The sequence below is a fragment of the Brachypodium distachyon genome, chromosome 1 (genome assembly GCF_000005505.3).
Source record: "Brachypodium distachyon strain Bd21 chromosome 1, Brachypodium_distachyon_v3.0, whole genome shotgun sequence".
Taxonomy (NCBI): domain Eukaryota; kingdom Viridiplantae; phylum Streptophyta; class Magnoliopsida; order Poales; family Poaceae; genus Brachypodium; species Brachypodium distachyon.
The window spans coordinates 40,092,975-40,105,511 of record NC_016131.3 but is presented as its reverse complement, the minus strand read 5'-3'; the positions used below and the strand labels follow the sequence as shown (position 1 = coordinate 40,105,511).

General features: G+C 46.0%; 1 protein-coding gene across 2 annotated transcripts; it reads right to left on the bottom strand.

Annotated features, from left to right (window-relative positions):
- Window positions 1–365: 365 nt before the first annotated feature.
- On the bottom strand, window positions 366–7,201 carry LOC100836623 (pyrophosphate--fructose 6-phosphate 1-phosphotransferase subunit alpha). Of its 2 annotated transcripts, none has more exons than XM_024456665.1 (18): window positions 6,820–7,201; window positions 6,543–6,715; window positions 5,433–5,545; window positions 3,672–3,860; window positions 3,522–3,589; window positions 3,329–3,412; window positions 2,939–2,992; window positions 2,594–2,674; window positions 2,415–2,508; window positions 2,219–2,292; window positions 2,041–2,151; window positions 1,911–1,955; window positions 1,772–1,828; window positions 1,577–1,681; window positions 1,382–1,498; window positions 1,153–1,256; window positions 812–977; window positions 366–721 (listed from the first exon to the last, which is right to left on the bottom strand). In XM_024456665.1, the coding sequence occupies exons 1-18, from the start codon at window positions 7,063–7,065 to the stop codon at window positions 590–592; spliced, it is 2,013 nt and encodes a 670-aa protein (XP_024312433.1). In that variant the 5' UTR covers window positions 7,066–7,201; the 3' UTR covers window positions 366–589. The 2 variants fall into 2 exon arrangements, with proteins under 2 accessions (XP_024312433.1, XP_024312434.1); XM_024456666.1 differs by having other exon boundaries at window positions 6,826–7,201.
- Window positions 7,202–12,537: the final 5,336 nt, after the last annotated feature.

Here is a 12,537-nt window from a genome sequence, read left to right as displayed (position 1 = left end):
CTGGCACGTGAGCTACCAGTGGCCCAGACGGTTTGGCGTGGCGCCCTAGCAAAACGCCACGGCCAACTGCCCATGCCATTGGGGGCTTCTCTGACTCCTTGTGTTTCAAGGCATGTTCTAGAAATTGTGTGCATCTTTCATATGAGTTTTTGGATTGCAGAAAATTCATGGCAAATGCAATAATTCCATATCGGTACTACGATGGATGGAGAAGGTTCTCTCTCCACCGTCATCGGCTACCATTTATGAAGACTCGTCTTACGGAGTGGGTTTGATAATGTATCTTCTTTAGAGCATTGTAATACGGAGGCTAATCAGGTAGCTCATGAGCTTGCCAGGGATGCTTTTAAGTCTGGTAATTCCTGTATTTGAGTCGATGAAATCCCTAGTTTTATTATGGGCATGTTGGTGAACGATGAGAATATTTTATCAGATAAATTGCCAAATGGCATTCCTCAAAAAAAAAGAAAAAAACTCCCACACTTTCCATTCTAAAGAACCAGGACGAAATTAGAAGATGGACAGATAACCTATCAAGATCGCGGTTTCTATGGCCGACCAAAAAATATAAAGTGCTTCGAATTTGCTCTCAGATGGTTGCCGCCTGGCCACTGTATGAGGGAGAAGACATGATAGTGAGCAACTCAATCACATGTGCCATGGCGCTCAGTGCAGCTTTGAGGACATCCTGCGAGCACCCGGGCTTCACGATGCATTTCACCTACATGACATGCAAACAAGCACAATGACAACCAACGGGCTTAGTATTAGTAGTCGTATACATAACAAGGTGGTTAATTCAAGTGCTTACCTTCTCCAAATACTCCTGCAGCTGTTTGATCCTTCCCATGTAGTCCCGATCTTCGACACACAATGAAATAGGCTTTGCCTCCGCACCCGGTCCTTCAAATTGCAGTGGTCCAGGGTTCTTATAGATGTCTTCCATTAAGAAGCTGGACGAGTTTTGCCTCAACAACCTGTAAGGTACAAGACAATTTCTTTGGTAAATACACGAACATGTCTCCTTGTCTATGATTTATTAAGTGGAACAGAGAGAAGTTTCACTAGAAACAAATGGTTGAATATAAAAATAATTTGACTGCAGTGAGTTAATAAGATGCTTCTTAAATATCAGACTACATATTGACATACTCGTATGCTTTTCCTTTCAAATCCACGCTCGCCATGTGAACAGCTGGCTTCCCAATTTGAGTGGCAGCAGGACCACGCGACCAACCCTTTACAGTCATCATAGACTGGTCATAAGGAAATGCAGAAATGGTTATGATTTATTTTGCATTAACATAAACTTGTATCAGATGATTTTGTTAATTTTAAAGGAATATTATCGTGAAATTGTAGAAATAAATGCAATGCTGACCGTAATAGGAGCAGCTCCACATTTCCACCTGACCAGGTGATTTTTAAGATTTGTCACAGTGGCCATGTAGCCATTCAGACCAGCAGCTAAGATATGATAGCATACATGACCGAGAACCTGGAACCAAACAACTAAGAGGTCATTAAGTAGAATAACCAGATGGATCATAAGATAGAGAAGTGAAGTCGAATTTACATAGGCGTAATCGCAATCGAACTTTGAGGGCAGGGCACCTCTAGCTTGGTAACCAAAAAAGTGGCAAATTGCATTGAACTTCTTTCCTTTGTAAGTGCCTTCCTCCTGAATAAACCAAAAATCCAAGATTGTAAAAGTGAACTTAAAATCCATACGTATTAGTCATCATTGATGGGATATCTACACCATGCTCACCAGCCGTTTGTTGATTTCTGTCTCAACTAGCTGGGCTAGAAGCTTCTCGATCTCAATCTGGAATATACAGAAATTGTTGTCTGAACAAATGTGAAACAAAAAAGGATGAGGTAAAATTACAGATTGAATTCTACAGTACCTGAGAAAGCTGAGCAGAGTCGTCAGATTCTGGATGGAGGAGGAGCTGCACGACAGATGCAAAAAATAATGCAACAAAATCTTTTCCAGATAATGGAATTATGAATGTAAAGAAAAAAATTAATACTAACCTGTTTCCTAATAAATTGAGGCAAAAAGTTGAATAGGGCAGAAGCCCAAGGCGAAAGATGAGAAGAGATGCTCTCAACGGAAACACCTTTATCATGTAACCCATGAATTTCCTACAGAAACAAACTAAGCTCAGTACACCTTTCAAGAGACACCATTTGTTCAGGTGGTCATACTGACCTGAAGCAAAGCGTACAGTTCAGGAATGCTCTCAACAAGGCCCTCAGGAATAAGCATAACGCCATGGTACTTATCTGCACAAGATATTATGATCATCAGGAATAAGTGCAACTGCATGATAATTTATGTGCACCAGTAATATGAATACTGACGTGACACTACAATACAGAGTTTGTAAGAACCACATAATCCCTACCATTTTCAGCCCTTGCCTGGACAGCATCACATATCTGCTTTGTGATATCAGAAATTGTAAGTTTTGATGCAGCAACCTCCTCGCCTAGAATAACCTGACATTATTAAGTCAGATTAAAATGAGTAAGTTTGTAGTGTCGATCAACCAGGTCAGTACAAAATAAAAGGAGGTTTCCTAACCATATTTGGATGTGACTCAAGAGCACATTCCAATGCCACATGAGATGCTTTCCGCCCCATCAACCGAATGAAATAGTAATACTGCCGGAAAAACATAATTAAGTTTTGAGGGAGATAATAATTTACAATGTGTACGTGAATTTTATTCGTGTCAAAATTCAGAGATAATGTAGGGAATTCAGGGCATCCTTATAAAATGAAGACAAAGTTGCGAGGTATGAGCCTGAAACAGTAACAGGGTCTGTAGTATTTAGAAAGGAGAAGGATGGTTTTCTTTTGATCTGAATTAGTATTTTGGAATCCAGCAATATATTAAGGTGTAAGTTGACCATCCATATGTTTTACCTTCTCAGCAGAAAGAGCATCAGTGCAGATATTACTTATGAGCTGCGAGTTCACCTGTTAGGAAGGTAAAAGTTCAGATTGTAAATGACGAAACCATGGTATCATGTTAGCATAATTAAGAGAAGTAGTGATATATGATCCTAGCATCAAGTCGCACCACACTTAGCTAATTGAGCAAGTTCATGAGCAACTCTATTGCACTCCCTCTTCACTAATGAAAACCAAAAACAGTTGGCTTCCACAAGAAGATTACCAAAACGCGACTTATCCCGGGTCAATGATCGTAGGCAGATAGTGCATCAATAAAATGGTAGTAGTAAATACTAAATAACATTAAGCTATGGAAAGAAGAAGGGAGCGACTCAATAGTATGACATAACAGTTCTTTACCTTGCATATCGTATCAAAACCAACAGTTGTCTCGACAAACTGGTTCTTCAGGTCCCCATTCAGAGTTACAGGAACACCAACTATCTGTTTAGAAATAATCTGTCTCAGGCTATTTGCATTATAAGGAATGTGGACCAACATATATAAGGAATTTAGATTCGAGGATCTAGAATTTTAAACAATTTTCTGACACCTTTGTTGAACACTTTGACTCGGCAAAAGTCTCAGCAAGCTGAGCAGCATCCGTGTTGGATGTGACACCTGACAAAAAGCACAGAAGACTTTCAGAACATGTATCAAAACTAAAGCTAAAACTCAGAAGATTATCATAACAGAATAATACCTCCAATTATTACAAGAGCATCCAACATCAAAGTCTGGCAAGTAGTCATCGCTGCCTTTACTTGTTCAGTTGTTCTGATTTGATCCCTTGTCCGACCAATCATATCATAACCACCTTGATTTTTATAGGAAGAAAGAACTTCCTCTGTGATTTCCAAAGTTTTCTGCGCAAACAAGCCATCAGTTCCTCCTGTTTTAACACACAAAAAAAAGAAATACATCAGTAAAATAAGCACAGATAACTTCCTCTTTGATTTCCAAAGCTTTTGAGTCTCGATGCATTGATAGACAGAAAGAACTTCCTCTGTGATTTTCCAAACTTGAATAACTTTGTTTTCTGGAAGGAATCATTATATCTGTGCGTTACACTTTCGTTTCTGTGTTTTTCATCATTAATCCCTTCATTTCTTTATATCTGTTCATGTAGATATAAAAGTTTTCTCCCATATCTTTCCATTTGGATTGCCAAAGCCTAACTAATCGTTCTATAGTTAACATCTCTTACTTTCCCTATGCAAAGAATATTAATGCTGCCATCCTATTGGGTGAAGCAAGTGTAGCTGAGGAGAGAGGGGAGGGTTGAATTAATGATGAAATTAAATACATCAGCTATGTGAAGGTGGAGCCTGCTGCTGGCTGTAAGGTTTTGCCATTTCATCTTTAACTAAAACAATAGCTAGCATGTATAATAGTTGGTTATAAAAATGTACTACTTTGCAGTCTCAGAATGCCTAGCCGCATGTGTTGCAGCTGGCTACTAGTTTTTTTTTACTTTAAACTGTAAGAGCTGCGCGATTGCAGTCCGACAGTATATAGATATATAATTTTTACAAAGTGAGACACTGAATTGCGACCTTTGAGGATCGAACTCTGGTGGGCTGCCAGCACACCTGGCTGGCCCAAGCTATGCTTGGTTCTCCAGCTGGCTACTAGTTAACAACCCACTCCTGCTCTCTCCTCTTCCCTCCAACTCAATAGAATATTATATCGCCATCTTCACGATTTCTGGACGGGTTGGCCATTTCTTCTTGACTCATTGAGTCCCTACCTCTCATCGGCTGATTTGACAAGCCTTCCATGTTCTTGTTGGTCTTAACATCTCCAAGCCAAGTTGTGTGTGAAGAGCTGAAGTACAATTTGTGAAGGCTTTAAATTACCATTGTGGAGGAGTTTGTTGCTGCATCAACATATTTTGTTTCGGGGCATTACATCTAGATGAAGATTTCAAGACTTGGACCTTTTTTTAGCAGTTGTTCCTTTCCCTCTCTTTCAAACTCAAGGCTCTTTTATCCTTCACCCTCCTTGAGTTTGGGGGGGGGGGGGGGGGTTTAAGGGTATGTGAGCGGGCACTCGACCGTCGTGTGAGGATAGCACCCAAGTGTGTGAAGGTGCTGTCCGAATATGTAAGGGTAGGTACCCGAAAGTACGAGGCAATACCCAAATTGTTATGTGTGTATTAGAGTGCGTGTGGTATTCCACACTAGTTTAGGACTAGTCTTCATTTGTAGTACTCCTTCCTTCCAATAAAAGATGTCTCAACTTCAATTAAATTTGAATGCATCTATACACTAAGTCATGTCTAGATACATCCAAATTTTGACCAACTTGAGACATGTTTTGTTGGACGGAGGGAGTATATATAGCCGTTTGGGCCTCAAGTCAACACAAGAAAATCATTTGTCCCTCTCTCCAAAAGTTAACAAAAGCTACAAATCCATTAACTGAACCATAATTGATTTCTTCAATAAACCCATCCACTCACCAAGAAAACCAATAAGCTTGCTACTTGGGTTGTGAGCACTTAAAGCATCATGGAGTCCCCATATAACATTGTGCCCACCTGGGGACTGTCTACCACTGAAGACGACACCAACCCTGCATCTCGGAATTGTTGAGCAATTGTTGAGCATTCAAGTTAATAAAGGATGTACGGGCTCCAGGTTACTAAAAAATATGACAGGAAAATATGTGGACATCTCAGGACAATTTTCAGAGCCAACTACCGAATGAATTTATGGATGGCTGATCCCATCGAGCTCTATCTAATAGCAAGAATTTATTACCATACTACTGTTTGCGATTATCACACATGTTTGCATTTCGCTCTCTTTCTGAATTACCGGCTAATGGTAAAATATGATAATGCTGGAATGCATAGTATTGATGTTTAGTGTAAACTTCAAGCTGTTCTTATGGTACAAAGTAGCAACTTTATTATGAGCATTCACATCCATAACTCATTACATCTTCATCTCATGTTTGTTAACGTACGAGTTTTGAGAATATACGAGGAAAATTTAATGAATACAGTATGCTCTATGATTTGAAAACAATCATAATTTTATGAAAGTTGTGATCAATTCATTTGTCTCTTTTTTTTGCTCGAAAAGATTTCATCTGTCTCCTATAAAAGCAAGAGTTTCAATGAATAGTACTCCTTCCGATCCATAATAAGTGTCGAAAATTTAGTGCAAAGTTATTTTGTACTAAATTTCCGACAGTTACTATGGATCTGAGGGAGTACTTAATACTATTGACGTATCTCTCGTCCTCTTTTCAAAATATCATATTGCCTCAACTAAATATGAGATGTATATGCAATGGACTGCAAAAACTTTGCAGCAGTCACCGGCACGGTCAAAATTCATGAGATAAATGTTGGAGAATTAAATTCATGAGATAAAACTTGTTTGAAATAGTAAAACATTGAAACGTAAACAATATATCGACAGTCTACAGCTTCTACTCGAGACGTAAGAAAACTGTACATGGGGATTAGATACCAGCACAAATTTGAACGTATCTAGAAATCCCCCCCCCCCCCCCCCCCCCCCCCCCCCCCCTAAAAATAACGTGTCTAGAACATGTTTACCTGACGACAGGGTGCTCTGTTATGATTGCAGCGTCCGCCGCATTGGCCGCCTCCGGGAGGAAATGCGCCAGCGGCTGGCCGTAGGTGTGGGGGAACGCGTTGCCGATCACATGCGCGTCCGCACCGTCGGCCGCGATCGTCGCGTCGCCGTACTCCACCCTCACCGCGGTTCCCTGGTTCCCATGCAGACACGCAAAAAGAGATTCACCAAAAGTTGTAGTAATGAAAGAAAACGACCCGTTGAATCACCCTAGCCACTGTGCGCACTGACTAGTACCCCCACCCAGCCCGTCGACAAGATCGATCCGGCCGGAGAAATTAAAGCGCTGTGACAAGGAATCGGGCAGGGCATATGTCGTGGCGGCGCTGATCCGATTGAACCCGGGGATTCGGCGCGGCCAAAAGTTGGCAGGGATCGGAGGTTGGTGGGCGGCAGCTCAGGGCGATAGAGCGCGCGCTCCTTCTGGAGGGCGGACAGCTCGCGCGTCGCGCCGTAGTCGGAGTTCACCGCCGTGCTGCCCATCGACTCCGATCGGTCGCGAAGTACTCACAGCAGCGAGTCCCACGTCGCCGGATGGCCTGCCGATGCAGCTTGGTGTTGTGTTTTCTTTCCTCCGTCTCTCTCCGTGCAGGGCCCTATTCGTGTGTCGCTAAGAATCAAATTCAAAAAACTGCGGGGGACGATGCGGCATTTATACCTGAGGGAGGCGCGGCGCGCGGCACCTGCGCCAACGAAGCAACACATCACGCGCCCTGCACCGGCAACTGCACCTGCACGCACAGATGGAGAAATCCGACCTTGACCAGACGTTGGAATATCCGGAGATCCTGCATTTTCTTTTCTGATTACAACAAGAGCCCACCCTGGTGGTTGACATGCGTGTATGGCCCTCAAGCGGATGTGGACAAAATCGTGTTCCTCGCTGAGCTTCGGGAGGTGCGTGATCTACACCCGGGCCCCTGGGTGATCTGCGGCGATTTCAATCTCATCAATCGCGCTGAGGACAACAACAATGGTAATCTTCATCGCCGCATGATGGGACGTTTCCGACGCTTCCTGAATGACTGTGAGCTGAAGGAGATCTACTTACAAGGTCGTCGCTACACGTGGTCTAACGAGCAGGAGGCTCCCACCCTTGTGCGCCTTGACCGAGTCTTCTACACGGTGGACTGGGAAGAGTCCCATCCTTCCTGTTCGTTGCGCTGCCTTTCTACGGTGATCTCTGATCATTGCCCACTTCTCTTGGACTGTGTGCCACGTCCGGCCGGTGGTAGGCGATTCCAATTTGAGAAATTTTGGGTTCGGATCGAAGGCTTTTTCAAGGTTGTGGTTGACGCTTGGACAGCCCATGAGGAGATGTCGGACCCTTTTCGACGGCTGGTTGCCCGCCTAAAGCTTTCTGCAAAGCGTTTGATGAGCTGGAGTGACAAGCATGTCGGTTGTGTGAAGCGCCAATTGTTGGTTGCTCGGGAAGTCATCTTCCAACTAGATGTCACCATGGAGACAAGGCCTCTCTCGTCGCTGGAACATGCATTGCGTTCTAGGCTAAAGCAGACCTACTTGGGGCTGGCCTTGCTTGAGCGCACCATTGCCCGACAACGGGCCAAGATCTCCTGGTTGTAGGAGGGCGATGCCAACACCAGTTTGCTTCCTTTAGGAAACAGCGGAATCTGATTCATAACCTGTCGGTTGATGGAACGGTCATTTCTGAGCATGCGGGCATGGCTGAGGCGGCTTTTGACCATTTCTCCTCGAGGTTGGGGGAATCGGAGGATCGTCAGTTCTCTCTCAACCTGGAGTTCCTGGATTCCAGAAGGACCGACCTGTCTGACCTGGATGCCCCCTTCACTGAGGAGGAGGTTTGGGATGTGGTGAGGCTCATGCCATCCGGCAAGGCGCCGGGCCTGATGGATTTACAGCTGAGTTTTTCCGGGCTTGTTGGTCCACGGTGAAATATGATGTGATGGATGCCTTCGGCAAGTTGCATTCGATGTCTGGGCACGGTTTCCAAGGATTGAACCAGGCATTGCTGGTGCTGATTCCTAAGAAGTCGGGCACCGCGACATTGAAGGAGTATCGACCTATTAGTCTGATACATTTCTTCGCCAAGTTGGTTGCCAAGGTTCTAGCCTCTCGGTTGGCCCTGAGGCTGGGCACTCTGGTGGGAGAAAACCAGTGCGCCTTCATTAGGAAGCGGTGCATCCATGATAACTTCATGTTGGTTCAGCAGACGGCCCGGTACCTTAACCGCCATAGGGTGCCTCGCGTCATACTTAAGTTGGACAATGCACAGGCTTTCGACTTTGTCTCTTGGGCCCTACTTATTGCTGTGTTGTGGCATGCGGGGTTTGGGGCTAGATTCCGTGAGTGGATAGCCATCCTCTTGTCCACTGGTAGTACTCGGATCCTGCTGAATGGGGAGCCGGGACCTCCGATTTGGCATCGGAGAGGTTTACGACAAGGAGACCCGTTGTCACCCATGTTGTTCGTGTTGGTGATCGACACACTCAATCGTCTCCTCTCGAAGGCCTCGGAGTTGGGGATCCTCAGACCACTCGCTCCTCGCCATTTATCCACTACCGTGTCCCTCTAAGCTGATGATGTGATCATTTTCTGTCACTCTGATCGCCTGGAGTTGTGGGCGGTCCGCCGCATACTTGATCTCTTCGGGCATGCTTCGGGCCTGTGCGTCAATTTTGCCAAATGCTCGTTATCTTCGATTGGTTGTTCCGATGAGGAAGCAGCGGAGGTGGCAGCTACGATGGGCTGTCAGCTTGCCCCCTTTCCGGTTCGATACCTCGGGATACCTTTGGCACTCCGAAAGCCGTCTCCTGAGGCTTTCAACCCCTTGGTTGATAAGATTGCTAACCGTCTCCCTTCTTGGAACGCTGGGATGATGACCAAGGCTGGATGCCTGAATCTGATTAAGTCGGTCTTGTTGGCCATACCCCTTCACGAGTTGACGGTTTTGGGGTTGTATCGAAAGGTGCAAAAGAAGGTCGAGAAGGTCCTTCGGAGTTTCCTCTAGTCGGGACGGGCCGAGGCTAGGGCTGGGAACTGCCATGTCAACTGGGCTAAGTGTTGTCGCCCGTTGTGTTTCGATGGGCTGGGTATCCCAGACCTTGCCCGTTTGGCTGTGAGTCTGCGTACTCGTTGGATTTGGCGCATGAGATTTGATCCCCTTCAGCCTTGGCATGGACTGGACCTCCAGTTCTCTCCCTTGGAGCATGGCATCTTCTTTGCCTCTACCAAGATGGTTGTCTGCAATGGTACCACAGCCTCGTTCTGGGAGGACCGGTGGATGGATGGCCAGGCCATTTCTGAATTGGCTTCAGACCTTTTCCTTCTCGTCCCGCACGGTGTGTGAGGCCCTCACGGATAGGCGTTGGATTCGTGATATCCAGGGAGCTCTTGGACCGTTGGCTCTTTGGTAGTACATTCAGATTTGGAGGAAGACCCACGCCGTTCGCCTCTCGGACTCGGTTGTGTCCTTTTCTGGAGATGGACGACCGATGGCCAATACTCTTCCAAGTCGTGCTACCGGGCCCTCTTCCATGGGGGGATAACCTCCGACACCTGGAAGCTGAGCTGGAAGGCCTGGGCTCCTCCTCGGGTTGGCTTGTCAAGATCGTTGCTGGACTGCTGAGAGACGGGCGCGCCACGATCTGTCGCACGCGCCACGTTGCTTGCTCTGCGATCAGACCTTGGAGATCATGAATCACCTTCTTGTGGATTGCCCTTTCTCCCGCTCTCTTTGGCATCAGGTGCTTTCGTGGATCCGATCCACCTGCACCCCACCGGTTGTCGGCGTCTCTTTCGGTTTGGTGGCAGGAGTCCATCCACTCTTACCCTCCCACCGCGCGAAAGGGCACGTCCTCTCTGATCATGCTCACGGCATGGTCTATTTGGAAGCATCGTAACACCTCCGTCTTCGACAATGCGATCCCCAACCTCGCCTCCCTCCTGGACCTGATCAAGTCTGATGCTAGGTGTTGGGCAAGTGCGGGCGCGGTAGGACTCGGAGCGATTTTGCCGGCGATTTCTAGTTAGGCGCGTCGTGTTGTATTTCGGGTGTGGCCCTCTGTGGTCTTGTACATAGATTCTTTCTATCAATGCCTCGAGACGCAAAGGTTTTGCGTTTTCTCGAAAAAATTACAACAAGAACATTTAGGTTAGGTTATCAGGTGTAATCTCTTCTGACAGGCCCGCCCCTTAACACCAACATCTAAGCTCAAGCAGATCCTAATCACAGTATCACACACAAAAAGTAAAACAAAATGGACTCAGAGAAATAATGAAATATAGAGAAACATAAGCTTCTTTAATTGATCTCAACATTACATAGTACAGGGCATATCCCTTCCGAAAATTCGTTTTAGGACCCGTGATCCAGGCCTCTTTGTATCTCAACCATCAAAATATCCATCCCGACAGATGCTATTCACCAGCCATTGCTAGAATTCATCTCGCTTTTCACCCGTATGCCCGGTATTTTCGCTGATTGGGTCTGACACCTTGCTTTTTTATTGCGTACCGGATTGCAGGTTGGCCCAAGTATCAACTCGTACTCGTTGGGCCAGCACAAGTTTATCATTACTTTTGTCCAAGTCTCTCACGGCCTGATACAATCAATTAGCGTAGCTTACAGCCGGCCCGCAAATGGCAGAGCTGGCTTACTTTGGACGGTGAACAGGGACTTGACCATTCACCCCTGCCACTGTGATCTAGTAATGAAAAGCAAATAAAAAAATATTAGTAAAATACGATTTCACCCGCTCGAAGGAGCAACGTACAGCTGACCCTCTCCACCCTCACGTTTATTCATCGCAAATACAAGTTTCTAAAAAAAACGCTCGGTCCTCAATTAATGAACATACAAATTATTTTTGCTATATATTTTGTGTTTTCTCACGCCATCGCTAGTACTTGTCTGCCCTTTTCAGCCGAAACAGAAATTAAGCAGGAAAATAAAAGAAAACTGTTTTTTATAACCCCATCTCATCTCCATCATTTACCAAACAGTTTAAGTGCCAGTTTTTTTTAGCTTCAGCTTCTCCAAAAACGGCTTTAACTTCTCTGTCCACGGAAACCATGGTGCGGAGAAGCTCCCAAGAAACTAGTTTCCAGTTTTTTTTTCTTCTGATCTCCTGGCTTATTTTCTGACTTGTATGATAAAAAGTCAATAATACCCCCGCTATAAAAATGAGATCTACGACAAATGAATTCTAAAAATCCAGAAAAAATGCTCAATTCAAGCTGCTAACATTTTGCATGCCATACAATCTTAGACTGAGGAAATTACAATCTCAATATCGCAGAAAAAACAATAAAAACAGAAAATCTCTCAGTCTGCAGTCTCCAATCGGAGACGGAGGACGGCGTTGAGAGCCTGGGATGATGCAGAGCCGGAGGAAGGCTGCCTTGCCTTGGTCAGGGCCTCGGGGGAAGAATTCCTCGTCAACTTGATTCGGTCGGCGGCAGTCCGCTGGAGGAGGAAAAGAAGACCGGCGGCGGATTGACTTGTAGCGCTGAATCTGAGGAGGGAGGCGGGCGAGCGGCGCCGGTAGAAGGCGGCGAGCCGCGACGGTGGAGAGCGGGCGAGCGGCGCCGGTGGATGGCGGCGAGCCGCGCCGGTGCAGGGCGGGCGAGCGGCGCCGGTGCAGCCGCCTTCTGCACGAGCGGCGGCAGGGCTGGATTCTAGCGGCGCGACGACGGGAGAGGAACCCTAGCTACCATGGCGTCGCACGAGAGGAGGAGTGGGTCGAGGAGTTGGGCTGGCCGAAGACCCCAAGAATCGGTACGGGAAGAGATAGAACGTGCGGTGGCATTTTCAAGGTAATTATGGTGTGTTGTAAGGGTAAGGAAAGGTGGAATTTTCAGAAGCCCAGGAAGCTGCTCTGGACCAGCTTTTTCTCATACGAAGGATTTTGGGTGTTGGGCTGCTCCTAGAATGGTTTGATTTGAGTTCTTTTCGGTTTGAGCTGATGGGGACCT